The sequence below is a fragment of the Ascaphus truei genome, chromosome 3 (assembly GCF_040206685.1).
Source record: "Ascaphus truei isolate aAscTru1 chromosome 3, aAscTru1.hap1, whole genome shotgun sequence".
Lineage (NCBI taxonomy): Eukaryota > Metazoa > Chordata > Amphibia > Anura > Ascaphidae > Ascaphus > Ascaphus truei.
This window is the reverse complement of record NC_134485.1, coordinates 57,414,181-57,439,810: the sequence shown is the minus strand read 5'-3', so window position 1 is coordinate 57,439,810 and position 25,630 is coordinate 57,414,181. Positions and strand designations below refer to the sequence as shown.

General features: G+C 46.1%; 1 protein-coding gene across 1 annotated transcript in view; it reads right to left on the bottom strand.

Moving 5' to 3' along the window:
- The window catches only part of CRYBG3 (crystallin beta-gamma domain containing 3), a 156,422-nt gene that overhangs the window by 25,272 nt on the left and 105,520 nt on the right, over positions 1-25,630 (bottom strand). Inside the window, exons 10-14 of the mRNA XM_075594047.1 lie at positions 24,644-24,679; positions 24,394-24,524; positions 23,294-23,420; positions 14,767-14,909; positions 1,703-1,829 (exon numbers count right to left, since the gene is read on the bottom strand). Of these exons, the coding sequence (XP_075450162.1) occupies positions 1,703-1,829; positions 14,767-14,909; positions 23,294-23,420; positions 24,394-24,524; positions 24,644-24,679 (564 nt within the window). The remainder of the gene's footprint in view (positions 1-1,702; positions 1,830-14,766; positions 14,910-23,293; positions 23,421-24,393; positions 24,525-24,643; positions 24,680-25,630) is intronic.

Genomic DNA, 25,630 nt, shown 5'->3' with positions numbered 1-25,630 from the left:
CCCTTGCTTCCCGAGATACAGGGCCCATTATGGGGTGCCGGTACCTCCTATGCATTTAAATGTCCCGCGTCACGAGACCGTGGGAATATAATGCATAGGAGATACCGGCACCCCATAGCGGGGCCTTTATCTCGGGAAGCAGGGGTTCCCCGGACCTCAAATCAACGAGGTTCTGCTACGGAGACCCCCTGCTACAATACACTAGTATTACATTTTCTATTAAAAACTTTTGATCTCGGGCGAGATTTGCGCAGGGAGAGGCGGCTCTCTCTGCAGCAGAAAGAAATCGCCGGATGAGCCCTTTTCAGAGAGGTGATCATCACGTCTCCGGCTACTCGCCAGTTTTGCTAATGTTATTATCACAGGTATTCTGGGCTTTCTGCATACCGTGATAGCAACGCTGTCAAAACTGGCGAATTAAACAGGCCGGCGATTTTTTTCCTCCGGCGCTTACTGCATAGGCCCATCCCTATATGTTTTTTTTAGTTCTACCCCAGGTTTTAAAGGAGCAGTACCGCCTGCCCTTTATTTTACATAGACAGGAAGCAGGTGGTCTCCGGAGCTTAACCAAATTAATTTCACCTCCGGAGACCCTCTGCTACCAGAGATACTTTCCAGGGAAGGTGCCGTCGGTAGCATCCCCTCCTGGGGAAACAAAATGGCATTTAAATCTCCTGCGTTACACAGGCCAATAGGAAGTTGTAACGTCATCCGTTGTGGTTTCCTATTGCCCCACATGACGCAGGCGATTTAAATATGTTTACGCGCTATTAGAGAGGGGTGGGGTTCCTTACAATACATCTGATCTCAGACGCACTATTAGAGAGGGTTGGGGTTCCTTACAATGCATATGATCTCAGACGCGCTATTAGAGAGGGTTGGGGTTCCTTACAATGCATCTGATCTCAGACGCGCTATTAGAGAGGGTTGGGGTTCCTTACAATGCATATGATCTCAGACATGCTATTAGAGAGGGGTGGGGTTCCTTACAATGCATCTTATCTCAGAAGAACTATTAGAGAGGGTTGGGGTTCCTTACAATACATCTGATCTCAGACGCGCTATTAGAGAGGGGTGGGGTTCCTTACAATGCATATTATCTCAGACGCGCTATTAGAGAGGGGTGGGGTTCCTTACAATGCATATTATCTCAGACGCGCTATTAGAGAGGGGTGGGGTTCCTTACAATGCATATTATCTCAGACGCGCTATTAGAGAGGGTTGGGGTTCCTTACAATGAATTGATGTCAGACACAATATTAGAGAGGGGTTGACATTCCTCAGAATTTCACAATATAATTATAGGATTCTTTAACCCCCCCACCCCCCCCCTAACAAAGAAATGGTTGAAACCACTGCCCTAGATGTTCGTGCTTATGTACTCACATGTGACTAAAGTGAATTCTCTTTACAGAACAGTTCTGTTTGACTCTAATAAGTGAATAACGTAAACAGCAAGGGAATAACCTCTGTGTACCACTGCATTCCCCGACAGCAAAAACAACAAATAAACTTGGGGACGCTGGGGGTATGTAATCGATTTTCTCTCTTTTGTATTGGGCAAAATATCAGATTAAAAAAAAAAATATATATATATATATATATATATACCACTGTGATATTTTCCACCCGTGGGAAACTGGAGCACAACATTGATACTGTATTTGCCCTTCTATGTTACTCTCCGCCAGTAAAAACTCACCAGCAAAACCGGTCTTACAGACAAAATTGTGTTACTGTTTCCTCCCCAGTCATAAAAACTCTTGTATCTGCCCTTTTCCAGGATATACTGCTCCCCACAGAAATGTTTCTGCTGATATGCAACCCACCTGAAAAAAACAAAATGAGACGTAGTAGGGTTGGTTAGTGCACTTTATTAACACTCACAGACCCCTCAGATCTCATCCACGTGATTAGGTTGTGAAGTGTCCTACAGCTTAGTATCACTTAGAAAATACGGCTCACCGTCTGGAAAAGCCTCATGGAGGTTATGCACCAAACACTGCATGTTGCAACAATAAAGAAGCAATCCCACCCAAAAACCCTATATGAGTGCTACTCATATAATGTTACTATTTGTATGTTGTCCCTTAAGCATTTCCTGCTTTTTTTCTTCAAAATCCTGCTTTTCTTTATCTAGTCATAATATCTATTATAAGTCAGTATAACCAGCCTCACACTGATGAGACCCAAAAGGTCGAAACAGCTGTCTGTGGGTAGGTTTACTGGCTATGCACCTTTACCCAGGCTGTGCTGAAAAGCTGTGTAATGCGGCAAGCATAAGGGGCCGCGTCCATGGATAGTGCTTGCGGGCGGAGGCGCGCTGAGGCTGAGGGAAAGTGGGTGCTTTCCCTGGCATTAGACAGCGGGGCGTGTCGGCGGGCGGGCCAGTGACGTCACGGAGCTGGTTCGCCCTCATTGGGCGAACCGCTCACGTGACCGGCCCTAGCGCTCCGGCAAGCGCGAAAATGTTAAATTTTCCTAAGACCTACGCTTACGCGCGCTTGCGGAAGCGTAGGCGAGCCCCTACTAAAGCCGCTCTCATTGCGGCTGTAGGGGCTCAGTGCCGAGCATAAGTGCGCCTCCGCCCGCAAGCACTATCCATGGACGCGGCCTAAGCTTATAGGGGTCTATGTCAAAATGGATTTGAAGCAAAAGGTGTCAATGTGTGCTCATTTGCATGTAATTTCCCAGAATCCCTGGCTGCAGTGGAAGTATTGCATGCTAGGAGATAATGGTGAAAAGCAGGGTAGCAGACCTGTCTGAGACATGTGAATGTGCTCACAAGGGATATTTTCATTTACTTCAAGAATGGAATTCTTTTTGTTAAGAAATCAAGCAAGATTTGCATCAAATAAACTAGTCTACGGTACTTCTAATTGTAGTCCAAATAGTCTCCGGTTGCATTTTAATGAGATACACATGCAAAGAAGAGGTACAGCAAGTATAAACTGAAATAATTTTATGCAGCAAGAGCTACAGGATAAACAAGTAACATTTGTTTAGATACCAGTAAAACTAAGAAGTATCAGTTGAACACATTTCAAGGTAATTTATCCGCGAACAATTTACAAATTCCAACATGTTTTTATTACTGTCCTGCTAATTTATTTATTTTTTAATAAAATACCAATTTTTAATAATAAAAAAAAAAAAAACTAAATGTAAGATGCACCAAAATAATTACAGACAAGTATTTAATATTGGAATTCATGTTATTAGAGGCTTAGTAAAATGCATAATGATGCAATCCAGAATGTATAATATTCCAGATTATGGTCCATATTTACTAAGCGGTACTAATTAATACAACACAATATATATATATACACAGGCATACCCCGGTTTAAGGACACTCACTTTAAGTACACTCGCGAGTAAGTACAAATCGCTCAATAGGCAAACGGCAGCTCACGCATGCGCCTGTCAGCACGTCCTGAACAGCAATACCGGCTCCCTACCTGTACCGAAGCTGTGCACAAGCGGGGAGACTATAGAGCCTGTTATAAATGCGTTCACTTTAAGTACATTTTCGCTTTACATACATGCTCCGGTCCCATTGCGTACGTTAATGCGGGGTATGCCTGTATATATATATATATATATATATATATATATATATATATATATATATATATATATACATATATATACACATATATATATATATATATATATATATGTTAGTCCAGTTGCGATATGCAGAATAAATGAGTACTTCAGTTTTAGGTGATACCTTTTTATTTGGACTAACAATTTATGTTATAGGACAAGCTTTCGAGAGTTCTCTTCTCTATATACTGTATATATACTATATATAGTGTGTATATATATATATATATATATATATATATATATATATATATATATATATATATAGTCAGATAAGGCAGTTGGCACTCCAATAGGTGCTGGTAAGCCACAGGTGCACGTCCCATATAGAGAATGTAGTTATACGTTACCGTTCCAAGGATTGGTAAACAAGAGACAGCACTCAATGTTGAAAATCAAAGTGTATTAGTGAAAGCAAAAAAAAGGGTTTCTGGATGTATTTTTGCTTTCACTAATACACTTTGATTTTCAACATTGAGTGCTGTCTCTTGTTTACCAATCCTTGGAACGGTAACGTTCCAAGCTATAACACATTTATTAACGATGCAATCCATGTCGTTTGTTCATTTTCTTTCATGTTATTATACAGTATTGGAGCAGGGGGTCTCCAGGGCTGAATCCCATGAACTGCTTCCAGAGATACTTACCTCCGCAGTGGGTGCCGGTAGCTACTTCAGGGTTCACATTATGTCAGATTTTCAACGCGGCTTCCTATTGGCCCATGTGACGCGAGATCTTTAAACTCCAGAGGGATACCGGCACCCTCTTCAGAGGTAAGTATCTCTGGAAGCAGGGGGGTCCCCGAAACTGAAATCAATGGGGTTCAGTTCCGGAGATCCTCTGCTTCAATGGGTGAAACCGGCATGGATTGCTGCTTTAACATATGTAATTCCTACATATAGCACATGGGGGTAATGTATAGTCATCCATTTAACAACACACAATTGACTATAAACCCCTGAATTGGCCCATGCTTGGATCTTGACCTTGAGAAAGAAACACAAGATATATTACATACAGCCATTATATATGGGGTACTATATAATGTTTCTTACAGTACATGACTCAGAAACATGTTCTCTCTTGATGAAGCTCGAATGACAACAAATTCTCAATTTCCTTAGAATCAGGAGCGTGATTTGGGATCCTGGAAACTTTAACCCAGGTCATTTATTTGTAATATGAAATATGTGCAGTAATTTAAAAAGGTGCCTGTGAGAGTCATGCAGTAGCGTACAGTTATTATTATTATCATAGCACTGATTCCTGTCACCTGTTTAACCCCCTTCCCCTCTCCCTTCACTTGGACACAAGGACACAACTCAATCTGCTGAATTCGTAGAAAACCTATTCTTCATTTAAAGACAAATCTATTTTAAAGGGCATACTATATCTTGCTGATAAAGACTGGTTCATTGTCCAGATTGTAAAATCATACATTGTCCTACTGCAGGGGTGCTCAACGCCAGTCCTCAAGACCACCCGAAGACTGAGCCACTGACTGAGCCACCTGTGCTGAAGCTGGGTTATCCGTTAAATCAGTCCTGTTGGGGGGTTCTGAGGACTAGAGTTGAGAAACCCTGTTCTACTGTACATATTGTGGGGATTCAAAGGAACAGCATAAAGCCCCCCGGTTACTATCCGTACTAAGCCACGGGGCACCTTACAGCCATGTTACTATCCGTACTAAGCCACGGGGCACCTTACAGCCCGGTTAATATCCGCACTAAGCCACGGGGCACCTTACAGCCCGGTTACTATCCGTACTAAGCCACGGGGCACCTTACAGCCCGGTTACTATCCGTACTAAGCCACGGGGAACCTTACAGCCCGGTTACTATCCGTACTAAGCCACGGGGCACCTTACAGCCCGTTTACTATCCGTACTAAGCCACGGGGCACATTACAGCCCGGTTACTATCCGTACTAAGCCACGGGGCACCTTACAGCCCGTTTACTATCTGTACTAAGCCACGGGGCACATTACAGCCCGTTTATAAGCCACGGGGCACCTGACAGCCCGTTTATAAGCCACGGGGCACCTTACAGCCCGTTTACTATTCGCACTAACCCACGGGCCACCTTCCAGCCCGTTTACTATCCGCACTAAGCCACGGTGCACCTTACAACCCGTTTACTATCCACACTAAGCCACAGGGCTCCTTACTGTCCGGTTACTATCCACACTAAGCCACGGGCCACCTTACAGCCCGTTTACTATCCGTACTAAGACACGGGGCACCTTACAGGCCGTTTACTATTCGCACTAAGCCACGCGGCACCTTACAGCCCGGTTACTGTCTGCACTAACCCACGGGGCACCTTACAGCCCGTTTACTATCCACACTAAGCCACGGGCCACCTTACAGCCCGTTTACTATCCGCACTAAGCCACGGTGCAAATTACAACCCGTTTACTATCCACACTAAGCCACAGGGCTCCTTACAGCCCGGTTACTATCCGTACTAAGCCACGGGGCACCTTACAGCCCGTTTACTATCCACACTAAGCAACGGGGCACCTTACAGCCCGTTTACTATCCGCACTAAGCCACGGGGCTCCTTACAGCCCGTTTACTATTCGCACTAAGCCACGGGGCACCTTACAGCCGGTTTACTATTTGCACTAAGCCACGGGGCACCTTACAGACCATTTACAATCCTCACTAAGCCACGGGGCACCTTACAGACCATTTACTATCCGCACTAAGCCACGGGGCACCTTACAGACCATTTACTATCCGCACTAAGCCACAGGGCACCTTACAGACCATTTACTATCCGCACTAAGCCACGGGGCACCTTACAGCCCGTTTACTATCCGCACTAAGCCACTGGGCTCCTTACAGCCAATTTACTATCCACACTAAGCCACGGGGCACCTTACAGCCCGTTTACTGTCCGCACTAAGCCACGGGGCTCCTTACAGGCCGGTTACTATTTGCACTAAGCCACGGGGCACCTTACAGCCCGTTTACTATCCGTACTAAGCCACGGGGCACCTTACAGACCGTTTATAAGCCACGGGGCACCTTACAGCCCGTTTACTATCCGCACTAAGCCACGGGGCACCTTACAGACCATTTACTATCCGTACTAAGCCACGGGGCTCCTTACAGCCCGGTTACTATCCGTACTAAGCCACGGGGCACCTTACAGCCCGGTTACTATCCACACTAAGCCAAGGGGCACCTTACAGCACGTTTCCTATCCGCACTAAGCCACGGGGCACCTTACAGCCTGGTTACTATCCGCACTAAACCACGGGGCACCTTACAGCCCGGTTACTGTCTGCACTAACCCACGGGGCACCTTACAGCCCGGTTACTGTCTGCACTAAGCCACGGGGCACCTTACAACCCGTTTACTATCCGCACTAAGCCACGGGACACCTTACAGCCCGTTTACTATCCACACTAAGCCACGGGGCACCTTACAGCCGGTTTACTATTTGCACTAAGCCACGGGGCACCTTACAGCCCGTTTACTATCTGTACTAAGCCACGGGGCACATTACAGCCCGGTTACTATCCGTACTAAGCCACAAGGCACCTTACAGCCCGTTTACTATCTGTACTAAGCCACAGGGCACCTTACAGCCCGTTTATAAGCCACGGGGCACCTTACAGCCCGTTTACTATCCGTACTAAGCCACGGGGCACCTTACAGGCCGTTTACTATTCGCACTAAGCCACGGGGCACCTTACAGCCCGGTTACTGTCTGCACTAAGCCACGGGGCACCTTACAGCCCGTTTACTATCCACACTAAGCCACGGGCCACCTTACAGCCCGTTTACTATCCGCACTAAGCCACGGTGCACCTTACAACCCGTTTACTATCCACACTAAGCCACAGGGCTCCTTACAGCCCGGTTACTATCCGTACTAAGCCACGGGGCACCTTACAGCCCGTTTACTATCCACACTAAGCCACGGGGCACCTTACAGCCCGTTTACTATCCACACTAAGCCACGGGGCTCCTTACAGCCCGTTGACTATTCGCACTAAGCCACGGGGCACCTTACAGCCGATTTACTATTTGCACTAAGCCACGGGGCACCTTACAGACCATTTACAATCCTCACTAAGCCACGGGGCACCTTACAGACATTTACTATCCGCACTAAGCCACGGGGCACCTTACAGACCATTTACTATCCGCACTAAGCTACGGGGCACCTTACAGCCCGTTTACTATCCGCACTAAGCCACGGGGCTCCTTACAGCCCGTTTACTATCCACACTAAGCCACGGGGCACCTTACAGCCCGTTCACTGTCCGCACTAAGCCACGGGGCTCCTTACAGCCCGGTTACTATTTGCACTAAGCCACGGGGCACCTTACAGCCCGTTTACTATCCGTACTAAGCCACGGAGCACCTTACAGCCCGTTTATAAGCCACGGGGCACCTTACAGCCCGTTTACTATCCACACTAAGCCACGGGGCACCTTACAGCCCGTTTACTATCCGCACTAAGCCACGGGGCACCTTAAAGACCGTTTACTATCAACACTAAGCCACGGGGCTCCTTACAGCCCGGTTACTGTCCGCACTAAGCCACGGGGCACCTTACAGCCCGTTTACTATCCGCACTAAGCCACAGGGCACCTTACAGCCCGTTTACTATCTGCACTAAGCCACGGGGCACCTTACAGACCATTTACTATCCGCACTAAGCCACGGGGCACCTTACAGACCATTTACTATCCGCACTAAGCCACGGGGCACCTTACAGACCATTTACTATCCGCACTAAGCCACGGGGCACCTTACAGACCATTTACTATCCGCACTAAGCCACGGGGCACCTTACAGACCATTTACTATCCGCACTAAGCCACGGGGCACCTTACAGCCCGTTTACTATTCGCACTAAGCCACGGGGCACCTTACAGCCCGTTTACTATCCGCACTAAGACACGGGGCACCTTACAGCCCGTTTACTATCCGCACTAAGCCACGGGGCACCTTACAGACCATTTACTATCCGTACTAAGCCACGGGGCTCCTTACAGCCCGGTTACTATCCGTACTAAGCCACGGGGCACCTTACAGCCCAGTTACTATCCGTACTAAGCCACGGGGCACCTTACAGCCCGTTTACTATCCGTACTAAGCCACGGGGCACCTTACAGCCCGGTTACTGTCCCCACTAAGCCACGGGGCACCTTACAGCCCGTTTCCTATCCGCACTAAGCCACGGGGCACCTTACAGCACGTTTCCTATCCGCACTAAGCCACGGGGCACCTTACAGCCCGGTTACTATCCGCACTAAACCACGGGGCACCTTACAGCCCGGTTACTGTCTGCACTAAGCCACGGGGCACCTTACAGCCCGGTTACTATCCGCACTAAGCCACGGGGCACCTTACAGACCATTTACTATCCGCACTAAGCCACGGGGCACCTTACAGCCCGTTTACTATCCGCACTAAGCCACGGGGCACCTTACAGCCCGTTTACTATCCGCACTAAGACACGGGGCACCTTACAGCCCGTTTACTATCCGCACTAAGCCACGGGGCACCTTACAGACCATTTACTATCCGTACTAAGCCACGGGGCTCCTTACAGCCCGGTTACTATCCGTACTAAGCCACGGGGCACCTTACAGCCCAGTTACTATCCGTACTAAGCCACGGGGCACCTTACAGCCCGTTTACTATCCGTACTAAGCCACGGGGCACCTTACAGCCCGGTTACTGTCCCCACTAAGCCACGGGGCACCTTACAGCCCGTTTCCTATCCGCACTAAGCCACGGGGCACCTTACAGCACGTTTCCTATCCGCACTAAGCCACGGGGCACCTTACAGCCCGGTTACTATCCGCACTAAACCACGGGGCACCTTACACCCCGGTTACTGTCTGCACTAAGCCACGGGGCACCTTACAGCCCGGTTACTGTCTGCACTAAGCCACGGGGCACCTTACAACCCGTTTACTATCCGCACTAAGCCACGGGACACCTTACAGCCCGTTTACTATCCACACTAAGTCACGGGGCACCTTACAGCCGGTTTACTATTTGCACTAAGCCACGGGGCACCTTACAGCCCGGTTACTATCCGTACTAAGCCACTGGGCATCTTACAGCTCGTTTACTATCCGCACTAAGCCACGGGGCACCTTATAGCCCGGTTACTGTCCGTACTAAGCCACGGGGCACCTTACAGCCCGTTTACTATCCGCACTAAGCCACGGGGCACCTTACAGCCGTTTACTATTTGCACTAATCCACGAGGCACCTTACAGCCCGTTTACTATCCGCACTAAGCCACGGGGCACCTTACAGCCCGGTTATTATCCGTATTAAGCCACGGGGCACCTTACAGCCCGTTTATAAGCCACGGGGCACCTTACAGCCCGTTTACTATCCGCACTAAGCCACGGGGCACCTTACAGCCCGGTTACTATCCGTACTAAGCCACGGGACACCTTACAGCCCGTTTACTATCCGCACTAAGCCACGGGGCACCTTACAGCCCGGTTACTGTCCGTACTAAGCCACGAGGCACCTTACAGCCCGTTTACTATCCACACTAAGCCACGGGACACCTTACAGCCAGTTTACTGTCCGCACTAAGCCACGGGGCACCTTACAGCCAGTTTACTGTCCGCACTAAGCCACGGGGCACCTTACAGCCAGTTTACTATCTACACTAAGCCACGGGGCACCTTACAGCCCGGTTACTATCCGTACTAAGCCACGGGGCACCTTACAGCCCGTTTACTATCCGCACTAAGCCACGGGGCACTTTACAGCCCGGTTACTGTCCGTACTAAGCCACGGGCCACCTTACAGCCCGGTTACTGTCCACACTAAGCCACGGGGCACCTTACAGCCGTTTACTATCCACACTAAGCCACGGGCTCCTTACAGCCCATTTACTATCCGCACTAAGCCACGGGGCACCTTACAGCCCGTTTACTATTTGCACTAAGCCACGAGGCACCTTACAGCCCGTTTACTATCCACACTAAGCCACGGGGCACCTTACAGCCCGGTTACTGTCCGCACTAAGCCACGGGGCACCTTACAGCCGTTTACTATTTGCACTAAGCCACAAGGCACCTTACAGCCAGTTTACTATCCGCACTAAGCCACGGGGCACCTTACAGCCAGTTTACTATCCACACTAAGCCACGGGGCACCTTACAGCCCGGTTACTATCCGCACTAAGCCACGGGGCACCTTACAGCCCGGTTACTATCTGCACTAAGCCACGGGGCACCTTACAGCCCGTTTACTATCCGCACTAAGTCACGGGGCACCTTACAGCCCGTTTACTATCCGCACTAAGCCACGGGGGACATTACAGCCCGTTTAAATGCCACGGGGCACCTTACAGCCCGTTTACTATCCGCACTAAGCCACGGGGCACCTTACAGCCCGTTTACTATCCGCACTAAGCCACGGGGCACCTTACAGCACGTTTACTATCCGCACTAAGCCACGGGACACCTTACAGCCGTTTACTATCCGTACTAAGCCACGGGGCACCTTACAGCACGTTTACTATCCGCACTAAGCCACGGGGCACCTTACAGCCCATTTACTATCCGTACTAAGCCACGGGGCACCTTACAGCCCGTTTATAAGCCACGGGGCACCTTACAGCCCGTTTGCTATCCGCATTAAGCCACGGGGCACCTTACAGCCCACTTATAAGCCACGGGGCACCTTACAGGCCGTTTACTATCCGCACTAAGCCACGGGGCGCCTTACAGCCCGTTTACTATCCGACTAAGCCACGGGGCACCTTACAGCCCGTTTACTAGCCGCACTAAGCCACGGGGCACCTTACAGCCCGTTTACTATCCGTACTAAGCCACGGGGCACATTAAAGCCCATTTATAAGCCACGGGCCACCTTACAGCCCGGTTACTGTCCACACTAAGCCACGGGGCACCTTACAGCCGTTTACTATCCACACTAAGCCACGGGCTCCTTACAGCCCATTTACTATCCGCACTAAGCCACGGGGCACCTTACAGCCCGTTTACTATTTGCACTAAGCCACGAGGCACCTTACAGCCCGTTTACTATCCACACTAAGCCACGGGGCACCTTACAGCCCGGTTACTGTCCGCACTAAGCCACGGGGCACCTTACAGCCGTTTACTATTTGCACTAAGCCACAAGGCACCTTACAGCCAGTTTACTATCCGCACTAAGCCACGGGGCACCTTACAGCCAGTTTACTATCCACACTAAGCCACGGGGCACCTTACAGCCCGGTTACTATCCGCACTAAGCCACGGGGCACCTTACAGCCCGGTTACTATCTGCACTAAGCCACGGGGCACCTTACAGCCCGTTTACTATCCGCACTAAGTCACGGGGCACCTTACAGCCCGTTTACTATCCGCACTAAGCCACGGGGGACATTACAGCCCGTTTAAATGCCACGGGGCACCTTACAGCCCGTTTACTATCCGCACTAAGCCACGGGGCACCTTACAGCCCGTTTACTATCCGCACTAAGCCACGGGGCACCTTACAGCACGTTTACTATCCGCACTAAGCCACGGGACACCTTACAGCCGTTTACTATCCGTACTAAGCCACGGGGCACCTTACAGCACGTTTACTATCCGCACTAAGCCACGGGGCACCTTACAGCCCATTTACTATCCGTACTAAGCCACGGGGCACCTTACAGCCCGTTTATAAGCCACGGGGCACCTTACAGCCCGTTTGCTATCCGCATTAAGCCACGGGGCACCTTACAGCCCACTTATAAGCCACGGGGCACCTTACAGGCCGTTTACTATCCGCACTAAGCCACGGGGCGCCTTACAGCCCGTTTACTATCCGACTAAGCCACGGGGCACCTTACAGCCCGTTTACTAGCCGCACTAAGCCACGGGGCACCTTACAGCCCGTTTACTATCCGTACTAAGCCACGGGGCACATTAAAGCCCATTTATAAGCCACGGGGCACCTTACAGCCCGGTTACTATCCACACTAAGCCACGGGGCACCTTACAGCCCGTTTACTATCCGCACTAAGCCACGGGGCACCTTACAGCCCATTTACTATCCGCACTAAGCCACGGGGCACCTTACAGCCTGTTTACTATCCGCACTAAGCCACGGGGCACCTTACAGCCCGTTTACTATCCGCACTAAGCCACGGGGCACCTTACAGACCATTTACTATCCGTACTAAGCCATGGGGCACCGTACAGACCATTTACTATCCGCACTAAGCCACGGGGCACCTTACAGCCCGTTTACTGTCCGCACTAAGCCACGGGGCACCTTACAGCCCGGTTACTATCCGTACTAAGCCACGGGGCACCTTACAGACCATTTACTATTCGTACTAAGCCACGGGGCACCTTACAGACCATTTACTATCCGCACTAAGCCACGGGGCACCTTACAGCCCGTTTACTATCCGTACTAAGCCACGGGGCACCTTACAGCCCGGTTTCTGTCCGCACTAAGCCACGGGGCACCTTACAGCCCGTTTACTATCCGCACTAAGCCACGGGGCACCTTACAGCCCGTTTACTATCCGTACTAAGCCACAGGGCACCTTACAGCCCGGTTACTGTCCGCACTAAGCCACGGGGCACCTTACAGCCATTTACTATCCGCACTAAGCCACGGGGCACCTTACAGCCCGTTTACTATCCGACTAAGCCACGGGGCACCTTACAGCCCGTTTACTATCCGTACTATGCCACGGGGCTCCTTACCGCCCGTTTACTATCCGCACTAAGCCACGGGGCACCTTACAGCCCGTTTACTGTCCGCACTAAGCCACGGGGCACCTTACAGCCCGGTTACTGTCCGCACTAAGCCACGGGGCACCTTACAGCCCGTTTACTATCCGACTAAGCCACGGGGCACCTTACAGCCCGTTTACTATCCGCACTAAGCCACGGGGCACCTTACAGCCCGTTTACTATCCGCACCAAGCCACGGGGCACCTTACAGCCCGGTTACTGTCCGCACTAAGCCACGGGGCACCTTACAGCCCGGTTACTGTCCGCACTAAGCCACGGGGCACCTTACAGCCCGGTTACTGTCCGCACTAAGCCACGGGGCACCTTACAGTCCGTTTAAGTGAATTCAGTAAATATGTATTTTCATATGTATTGACATTTTAGTCAATAAAGCTTAGTAAATATGGCCCAATATGTCTTTCCAGAAATTAGTGTAACGATTAAAAAAAAAAAAAAAAAATCTTATTAACACACCAATTACACCTGTATTAACGTAGCTCTTGTATAATAATACAATAATAATTATGTTCAGCCAATATATGGAGAATTATGTGTGTATGGGTAAGAATCAAATTTAAAGCAAAGAGGAGTAATGGGTGCACTAGGCTATTGTATTGCATAAATCAATGTGTAATTGGATGTTTTTATAAAAGAGTGCCGAGTATGAATGAGGGAGACAAAAACAGAAAATGAATGGCAAGCAGTCACTGGGCTACAAGATAAAGTAATAAATACACAGTAGACAGGAAGACTGAGTGACAGGAGATGGAAAGTGAACAAGAGAACAGGAGAAATAGGCAGAGAAATAGAGGAAGAATGGGGCATACGATAAAGGAAAGATAACAATGGTAAAGGATGAGCAGGTGATAATTGCACGTATTTATCTATTTGCAAATTAAGCTCTGCTATGAACCATTGCTTTTCTTTTCTATATTGCTAAACTCGTACAGTTATGCTATTTAAAACTGACAGAAAGAGACAATGATTCTCTCTCAGGAGTTTCAATAGATCACCCTAGTATTCTCATAGCTCATCACCACTCATACTACAAATTATATATATATATAGTGTGTGTGTGTGTGTGTGTGTGTGTGTGTGTGTGTGTGTGTGTGTGTGTGTGTGTGTGTGTGTGTGTGTGTGTGTGTGTGTGTGTGTGTGTGTATGTATACACACATACACACACCTGTATGTATATATATATACACAGCTCAACCCCGTTATAACGTGATCTGTTACAACGTGAATCCGCTTATATCGCGATGCGATTCTTTGGACCCCAAGCACCGGGTTATAACGGGGTCGAGCTGTAAATATCCTATACAATGCTTAATTAACATTTTAGTTGTGGGATATAGTTATCTAATAAAGGCCACCTAATCGCGTTATTTCCAAAAACACAGCATATACTTACATTCCCTTTTTGACATGAATAGACCGTGTTTCTATGCTATACCCAGCCTGTTCCAGATCAGGAATTCCCTGATTAAACACGTCTATCTTTTTTCCACCTTCTGCTTCTGACTCATATAGGGTGACAGATGACTCCAAAAAGTCCTAAAACACAAAAGCATTATTAGTATTTTGATGTAGAAGGAGGACTCTGGGTATTCAGTCCAAGTGGAAGAATGCTTTTGAGTTGAATGTAACCAGCATTACATATTTCAGTAAAGGTATTAGCAGATCGGTGCAGTCATTTAAAGGGTGAAATACCCATTTGGAATCTACTGAAATATTAATGGCGCCCTGCATATTTAATGAATACTGGTTTTTTTTGGTTTTTTTAACCTCTTGCCCTCTGAAAATGTGTATGCTTGTTATATTACGTTGGATATCCCTATAATCTCTTTGCGCTTGTTTGTTCTTATTTGGTAGGTCATTCTGTTAATGTAATTTATTTCCTTCTAATTCCTCATTGTACTGTACCGCGCTGAAGAATATGTTGCAGATTTATAAATAAATTATATTAATAATGATAATATAAGCCTCTATATTCCTACAGCTTCTTTTTAGGGAAAACAGAATTAATAATAATAATTCCTTTGGGGGGGGGGGGAAACTAAATTGTATGCGTATAGAGTAGGGGCTTGGTGTGCATGTATCATCCTTTGAAGTCCATCACTGTGTTCATTAACAGATATTTAAGAACAAATTATTATTATTATTATTATTATTATTATTATTACAGCTCAACCCCGTTATAGCACGATCCGCTATAACACGGATCCGCTTATAACGCAGTTTGAGCGTGGACCCAGAATTAAAAATAAAAATTTGCACACACACTGCACACATTCACAGCACATTGCAAACACTCACAGCACACTGCACGCACTCACAGCACACTGCACGCACTCACAGCACAATGCACACACTCACAGCACACTGCATACACTCACAGCCCACTGCACACACAGCATAAACTCACAGCACAATGCACACACAGCACCCTGCACACACAGCACACCGCACACACAGCATACACTCACAGCACACTGCACACACTCACAGCATACACTCACAGCACACTGCACGCACTCACAGCACACTGCACGCACTCACAGCACACTGCACGCACTCACAGCACAATGCACACACTCACAGCACACTGCATACACTCACAGCACACTGCATACACTCACAGCACACTGCATACACTCACAGCACACTGCACACACAGCATAAACTCACAGCACAATGCACACACTCACAGCACACACTTACAGCATACACTCACAGCCCACTGCACACACTCACAGCACACTGCACACACACACACTCACAGCACACTGCACACACACACACACTCACAGCACACACACTCACACACTCACAGTCTCACAGTCTCACACAGTCAAATACACACACACACACACACAGAGACACACTATCTCTTTAAGGGATCTTGCTCTCGCAAGACGGAAGCAGAAGCAGGAAGCAGAGACAAGGAGAAGAGCTGCCAGATGCCGGGTAAGTGCTGCGTGCTGTTGCCGCTGCCCCACTGGGTCTGGGAACACTGGGAGAGTTCTCAGCTTTCCCCCTCAGGCGGACGCGGTACCACCACAAAAAAAATAAAAAAAACTTTAAAAAAAAAAAACATTTCGGCGGCCATTTTTTTTCACGACCCCGTTTATAACGCGGTGGTCGCGGGTGGCCCCCGAGGACCGCGCTATAACGGGGGTTAAGCTGTATTATTATTATTATTATTATTGCAGGCACCTTTTGGCCCCAAAGAGGCTTTCAGTGCTTTGCAAGCCTTTCTGGCTGTGCTCAATAAAGCAGCTAAAATCGACAAGTATTATGCTGACTAACAATCATTATGTACAGTATAGCCCTCTGGGGTGTTAGTAATTACCTACAGACAGGGAAGGTTTGAGATATAATGTCTGGAAAGTAACAATACTGTTTGTGTGCCTCATTTGTCTAAGTAAAAATAAGCTGTGACTGGTTAGATGTATGCATTACAGTATAATTTTACATTCAAGTATGTCAATGCTGATATATTTATTTGAAAGAGTAGGACCTGCAGAAAGGGTTCACCTTGACATGGTTGTAGGCTTGTAATGCCTTGGCCAAAGGATTAACTAATGACCCTCACTCTGAGAAGAACAGAGAGTCTTTAACATAATAATTTGTCATATTGGGTGTAGCATTGGAGCTCCTTTGTCCTTAGTTGTAGGGTATATCAGCACTGGGAATTTAGTAGACTAGTTTCAATCTGTCACTTGTCACACCTATTTGTAGAAATAACTCAGCGGTGATAAGAATCAATATGTGCTTTCTGGTTACTTTTGTTTTTCACATGATTTGTTAGCATACCAGGTGGAGGCTGAAAATCCGATAGAATGCCAGTTCTTCAACTAAGTTTTATAGCAACCTCTGATTCAGCCAAGAGGAATGCACATAGTACAGTAGCTGTTATGCCAATGTGTTTGTACCTTATCTTAATTCCTGCTTATCTCCACTTTCAAAGGTAAACAGTAATACAATGAGTACATTTAAAACAAGCAAGAACGAAACCTGAAACTCCAGTTTTGGAATGTTAAACAATTTGGATTCAGTATTCTTACACCTCCAACAGTGTAGTGACAATTAGTGTGGAGTGCTAGATAAACTTGTGGGTTAATGTTCAGTGCCCGGGATTGTAGTGTGCACATACAATTATACGATTGCAAGGTTACGGAACAAAAAATTGATTGTCCAATCTGATTACAGTCCATCAGCTGCTTAAAAAATCTTGCTGATTTTCTTAGGAAATCAGAGTTTAGAAACTTGGAGAAAATTGGCGTTTATGGCGCTTGGACAGTTAATGAAATCACACAATTGATCTATGAAATCATACCCTTCAAGGTGGGAGTCCTTGGAAATCAGCTGACGCCATAAAAGTCCATTTTCTCCACAAGTCCAACAGTACTTATCATTGACCATTTATATTCTGCTACTGATCTCTCCAAGGTCCTCATTCACAAAGCCATGCTAACGCATAGGCCCAGACTCACGGAAATTAGTTACATCAGGGTACTGTATATATAACAAGACGTTACCTAAATCAGGAATGGTCATTATTTACCCCTATGTATGTATATCTTTATTTACAGTATATAGCGCCATCCATGTACATAGCGCTTCACAGCAGTAATACACGTGACACAATAATAGGAGAAATAATGGGACGAAGAGCTTCAGACATAAAAGTAATATTAGGAAAAGGAGTCGCAGCCCCGAAGAGCTTACAATCTAAGTGGTAAATAAGGAGAATTTAAAGAGAAGGTAGGAAGGTGTTCTGGTAAGTGCGTCTGCAAGGGGCCACGGTCGATGTATGGGGTGTATAGTATCAGCCACGGAGCTACCCAGATGCTTAGTTATAGAGGTGTTTTTTTTAAGATGGGTCTTAAAGGTGGAGAGAGAGAGTGCTAGTCGGATATTGGATAGAATGACATTCCAGAGGTGTGATAAAACGTTTTAGGCGGGAGAGGGCTTTAGATACAAAAGGGGTGGACAGAAGACATCCTTGAGAAGAACGCAAGAGTCGGACAGGTGTATAGTGAAAAATTAGGGCTGAAATATAAGGAGGGCAGAAGAGTGTAATGCCTTAAAAGAGAGGAGGATCATGTTGTAAGTAATACGGGATTTAATTGGAAGCCAGGAGAGGGATTTCAGCAGGAGAGACGTCGAGACAAATTTAGGAGAGAGAAAAGTGATTCTAGCAGCGGAGTTAAGGATAGATTGTAGGGGAGACAGGTGAGAGGCAGGAAGGCCGGACAGTAGAAAGTTATAATAGTCGAAATGGGAGAGAATGAGGGCCTGCGTTAGAGTTTTAGCAGTAGAGGGACAGAGGAAAGGGCGTATCTTTGCAATGTTATGGAGGAAAAAACAACAGGTTTTAGCTACATTGTGAATATGAGAGTAGAATGTGAGGGAGGAGTTAAATATGACCACTAGGCAGCATGCTTGTGATACTGGATATATTATAGCAGCGGTGCGCAAACGGGTGGGGGGTTTGGGGTCATGGCCCTTTTTTGGGGGGGCTCGCTCACTATCTGGCTTCCGTGTCCACAAGGGCCATCCACGTGACATCACATAACCCCTCATTTGGCGCCCGTTGCCATGGAGACGCAGCATCAAATGACGCTGTGGGTCACGTGATGTCACATGACCCCGAAGCGTCATTTGATGCTGATGGGGGGGGGCGACACAGGGGTAGAGCCGGCAAGGGGGGGCGCAGCGCAGGAAGTTTGCGCAACCCGTATTATAGTACTGCCAACAGTAATGTAGAAGGGGGCAGTAGGGCCAGGCTTGCGAGCAAGTATGAGGAGCTCCGTCTTTGACGTGTTAAGTTTGAGTCAATGGAGGGCCGGTCAGCCCTGAGCTTAACAGCATACTTACGAAACAAATGATATACAAGAATAACGTCCGTACTGGAGATCATAAACATAGGGTTAATGTCATGTGATTTTAGGATAATGCTATGTTAGCTCCAAATAATATGATTTTTTTTTAAGTCTTGTTGTTATTCTCAGCCAGACACTAGTATAAGTATAATAATTTCAGCACTGGGGCGGGGATCTTCTGCTACCAGAGATACTTACCTCCGTAGCGATGCCAGTATCCCTGCAGGCAGACAAACGGTGTGCTTAAAATAATGGCGGTGTTTAAATGCCCCGCGTCATGCTGACCAATAGGAAGCCGTGACGGCAACCGGTGTGACTTCCTATTGGTCCGCGTGACCTGGACCTTTAAAATCTGCAGAAATACAGGCACCCCCAGGGAACTCATCTGATTAAATTGATGCCAACAACAACAGTTTGGTCTACGTTATTTCTCTGATATTTGTTTTCTTACGGAAAAGTAGAAGTTGCGCTGGCAAAAGTGGTGTGTACATGTGTATATTAATTCTGCACATGCAACAGTGAAGGTGGCGTCATTCTATGACCTACGGGGAAAGAGTAATAAGACATCTTATACTATTAGGCCTTCTTTGATTCAAAAGAAAACCTTTTTCTCCCCCTCTACGCAATAAAAGTGCCATTGGAGATTAATGAGAGGAGGAGGGGGCGGGGTAGTTAAGGACATACCCCGAAGGTGGGCTTATGTTGTGCTCAGTGCAAGAGAATTTTTAGGATAAAAACCCTGCAGGATATAAATTTGAAATGCAACGTTTAGGGTGTGTTTGTCTATGGCACACGTGGATTTCCATATTTCCAACTTCAAGCCCTCTTTGAAGGAATCTGATCAAGGTTATGCGATAACGTAAATGATATATTCTGGTTTTACCCTTTTTATTTTACGAAACTGCCTGCATTTATTGAACTGTATGCCTCAGTAATATTTTTTTTCTGTAACCTAAGCACTGTACTATGTTTGTATATTAAATCTAAAATGTAATAAGTGCCATCTTTTGGGCTCTGATTGAACTGTGCACGTTTTGAAAAGAGTGATTACATTTTGCTACAATAGATTTTTGTGTGTTAATTACATATTTTGCTTAGTAAACAGGGACCAATGAGCCTAGTGATTATATTTTTCAGTATCGATGTTGGTGGCAGCGTTAAGGTGATATTTGTAACAGATAAAGGGGGGATATTATTTATTTAGGGACCCTGCGGGAGTGAAAGTGAGTTAGCTAGGTAGCCGTGTGTATTAATACTTCTCACATATACAAGTCATGTGCTCATGTGCCGTTCATGACAGGGCTTTTACAGGGTCTGCATGGTTATATCACTACAATTAAGCATGCATTAACTAAGTGTTATTTCCAGTGCTTTTTTCCCTCTGCTCTTCTCTTTCTCAACTTGAGTTAAAGACCTATTTCGGGGTGTGGACCAGGGCATCGTCAAGACAGGCATAATATTACATTACTGGAAGCGAACATTATGCTGCAATAACGTGACATCAAGTCCATGCTAATGAGATACACAACGGCTGTTTTTGCATATAATTAATTTTGAGGATACTTGTTAATCTCAGGAAAAAGTCTATTACTGTTTTAGGTAATGTCACTGTGACGGGAGGGGGTAAAACCAGGCTATACAATAAAGGTTAAGCCCATCTGGTTACTCCTGAACCCGTGGGGTCCCTGGCAGCTACATAGCACCATAAACCAGGGGCCAGGTATTATAACATGTAAAAATAAAGTGTTCCCTTTGCCCTAGAAACATGAAACTTCTTGTGTGTAAGTTTTATGTGGGATATTTGGGTCGAAATGCAATTATTTTGTTTGCAGGAGTTCTGGGACCAAAGATACCGGCAGTCCCCAAATTCTCCCCGGCGTGCAGGCACCATCTTCTAGTACGCGGGTTGAATTACACCGGGGCTGCCCAGTGTCCCCCAGATATCCCAGGTCTGTTTTCATGCCCAGATATCCCAGATCCGTATCCCTTGAGTATAAAGTTCCCCAAGGTCCATACTTTATTAAAATAGGTTTTATAATGTGTTGTGCTTTTATTATAAATGTCTATTCAGTCAGCCCAGGCATCCTTATAGGTGCCGGAGAGTCTGGATAGACATCGTAGTTCAAAGAGGAGTTGGGATGTTGAGAGGTGTCAGGGTGCTAAGTGGCCGGGCAGGGTGCAGTACTGAGTCCGAAGAACAGAGACCCTCTGCGGGGAGGCTCCTCAGTGGAGCCTGCCCAGTAGGTGGCAATGGGTTGACTGGGGGAAGCGAGAGAATGTCGGCGTGTTTCCCACTGGTCAATTCATATGTACCACCCACAGGGCATCCCAAGCTGGCTTGGCACGCCCCTTCCTCAGACGTCAGCCAAAGGACGAGTCCCTATTCCTATTGGCTGGCGGGGAGGAATTCCCACGCTCCGATTGGTCACGCCTCCTACTTCCATGCTGAACATAGAACAGCTGAAGTATTTAAGGAGAAGCCCCAGTCAGAGAACCAGACCATCTAGTGACTTGTGTCGATGAAGCTAGGGCAGGCTTTTCAAAGTTGCTCTGTCAAGAATAGCAGAGCAACCGGCTTCGTTTTGAAGTTAGGAAAGTCTGCCCTGCAGAGACTAAGTCAGACGCGAAGTACAAGTTCTCGTTTTGGAACGCAGCGGTCGCGGCTAGGATCTTTAGCCGAAAGGAGGACCAGGCAGCCCGGGTGTATGTCCCGGTCAGGGTATATACCGAATCAGGCGCCCTACACCTATTTTCCCAGATTTCACCCCCAGCACCCCAGTAGGTGTGTATTTTGTGCATTCATTGTGTGTACGCGGGTTTACCCCGAATAAACTAAATGTTATTCCACTACCTTGTATTGCCTAGTGAATGATCCCGGTATAAAGTTGTTAAAAGTCCTGGTCTCCCGTGACAGTCACATTATTAGCCCTGATTTAACAGAGCTTAGTGTATCTGGTGCTTAGTGACTCTGGACAAAAGTTAGCACATTCACTTCAAGAGGCTTACCCCATGTGCTACAGCCAACACAGCTTTGCGAATAAGATCTTAAATTTGCAGTCAATACTAACCAGCGAATGAGCATTTGGCATTACTCTACACATATGTCTTTCAGCTGTTATGGTCTACAATATACTTTCTATCCAGCTGTGGGTTTCTGCAGGCATGCTAACAAATGTTACATTACAAACATGAAACAATGCCTGCTAGTTGCAATTATAGAATTTATCAGAGTAAAAACAGTATCTGCTCCCCGGCACAAGCATTAATGGTAATCTCTTGTGTTTCTTTATAATATCTTCCTCACAATGTGGTATACAGTATTACGGTAAGAAAAGCTGATTTAATATATGGCAATATTTATATATTCTCTGCATGTAGCCTCTTCAGATGTGAGCAGATTGTTAAGGAACGTTCTACATTTTAAGCCCCCTTCTTATCTAGCAGATTTTGTTGACACAGAGAAGACGGAAAAATGATTTTGGTACAAATCACTATTGCATATACACCCCATATCTCCTCTCCAACTCCTCTGTTTGACAGTTCCCAAATGTCAAAATAATGCACATAAGCGAACTTAGCTGCACAGTATCCTGGCACATTAACACTAGGATATGCAGGAAGTATCTCTCACTTGTCCAGGATTCTTGAAGCCGCAATGCGGAGTATCGCACACTGGTCCAGCATTAACTGCCATTCAAGTCAAAGGACAATGACACCAGATCAGGGTGGAAGTCCACACATCGCAGCTTAGTCAATACCGGGCTTAATGTCGATGTAATACCAACAGACACTATAGTCTTTAACTGGTTACTTCAAAAATAAAACGTTTCTCCAGATCCACTGAGCTAAAATACATTTATCTACCCACATATCAGTGGTTTAATCATTTAGAAGCCGCAAAAGAAGTGAACAATACACAGTGCAGGGTAATTCCTTCTTTAGATTTAGATTCTTATGGCTATGGATAAAATGAAATATATTTTAGTAGGACAATGATGTTACAGTGAAGAGATGTTAGTCCAGCTGAGGCAGCACAGAAAGAGAACTTACAGCTTGCAGATACCGTATGGACAGCAAAGTGCTGTTAAATCCACCCCAAGCATGCCAGTCTTCATACTCCCCTTCTTCTAGTAGGTACTGCTGGCCTTTGTATCTTTCCTTTTCATAACCAACCCATCTACAAATTCAAAAGAAACCATTTACTTTGACACTAGCAACATTTATCCTTTGGAGACTAGGCATGTATCATTAAAGCTGCACGGTATAATGTTTGTCATACATTAATGTTTCAGATGTACACAAAGCCAACCTTTGCATAGCTTTCTCTATTACCTCAGTGAAAAATGTGATTGTCGAAATGACTGCCTAAAATGCATAAGTTACACACATGGCTTGCCAATCCCATCAATTCATTTTCATGGCTTAATCCAAAATGGAGTCAATGGCCCTTATTCTATAAAGTCTGATAGCGCTGAATTGGCGCTGCGATTTCTGAGTCTAAGGTTTTCATAAACAGATTCTAGTAAAGATTAGTACTAGTCGAGGTCTTTTTTATCTGGACAGAAAGAATAAAGAAACAGGTGGCTTGTGTGCCAGGGGAAATGCCCCTTTTCAAATATTTGATGCGGTCCCAAGAACGTGGTCTCAATCATTGAGAGTAAAACAAAAACAAAACCTGTCTTCCTTGAAAAAGTGAGATCATGTACAAACCTAACACAGGGTACTAGAAAAAGAGCGCTCACTGTATTATTGATCTGCCACAGGTGCTCATGAATCCAGTGAGACAGAGAGAACTCCTGTACAGTAAACAAGAAGATCTCCAGACCCGCCAGTGGTCTTAATGAAATACGTTTATTAAATAAGGAATGACATTTCGGTCCCACCTCGGACCTTCTCGTTTAATAGATGCATTTTTCATTTTACTAAGAGCACTGGAGTGCCTGGATATCTTACAACTTACTAACCTAAATAAATGCACAGTGGTTCTGGAGATAAATACAGTATTTAAGATAAAGGCATTGCCTGTCTGAATATTGAAATCCAAAAATGTTGTTGTATGGATGTGCATCATTATTTGTAGGAACTAAATGATGATTGGCCCTGCTTTAAAATGGCAAGAAAAATACAATGACTGATGGAAAAGTACTTACATCCCACCAATAACACGCATCGATCCAATATCTTCATTATCATCACCATTAAGAAGAGTTTTGATGCTGTAGACATGTTCTGTGAGATCTTTCGACCACCCTTCGAAATGTGGTTTCTGATACAGAATTATCTGTAAAATAGCAACAAATGCCTAGTTTAACTCCATCCAGTGATTATTAGAGTAATGGGAAACAAATGGATCCACAGTGGAATGATGCAGGCAAAGCTGTTACTGTGATAAGCTCTTACCTTTGGATCATTGGGCATCTGCACTTTTAATCCTCCCTGAAATAAATGGAAAAAAAACAAATGAACTATAAATGGGTTCTTTCCACATAATTGGACTTTGAATCCTGAAACCATGGCATTTTTAAGCCTTATTATCATGCTTGCAACCATGTAAGGTAGATGTGCAAAGATCATTTCACTTACTCATAGTCAGTTACGGGTAAAGGGCGTTACAAGTGCAGTTCCCCTGCGTCACACAAACATTGCGCACATATTTATTGTACTTTCCTGGTCATCCAGATCACTTACTTCTTATGTTAACATATATATGAGCTTTCTATAAAGCGAACATGCTAAAGTAAAAATATTTTCTCCAGTCAGATAACAATGAATGTTGCATTGTAACGGTGACTGTAATTTTCATAGGTAGGATTTTAGCACAGCTATTACACATATCTTAAAAGATGACACAATCATTTGAAATGTTAACCAGCTCAGACAATTCCCTATGTTGCAATTACACGATCATAGTTCTTTTACATGTTGGAAGGTACTGCTATAATTTGGCATATGGATACATACAGTATTACAAAAATCAGTTTATATTCCTTATCTATTGCATTACCACTTTTTCCTCAAGCAATTGTTATTAAATCCTACTAAGTTCACCTGAGGCTATTTGACTTGGCATTCGAAACGTAACTTACGGTATTTGCCACTTTGGAAATAGACACTGCCCTACATCGGTGACCAAGTGGAAAATGTGTCTGTGACCTTAGAGATGGGTCTTCAGAACTGAGAGTCCTGAGCTCAGCTCCTCCACACTGCTTGGCTTCTGATAGCTTGTCCCACAACACCCTCAAGTGAAGGATTAACACTGCGGGGGGGTCCCATTCAGAGACTTGAAACCCCCGCAGCTCGATCCCGAGAAACACTGTTTTCAGCGCCGCAGACTTTTCCTTGTTTGTACGCAGCACCGAAAACAGTAAGTCTTGCTACATCTGTACT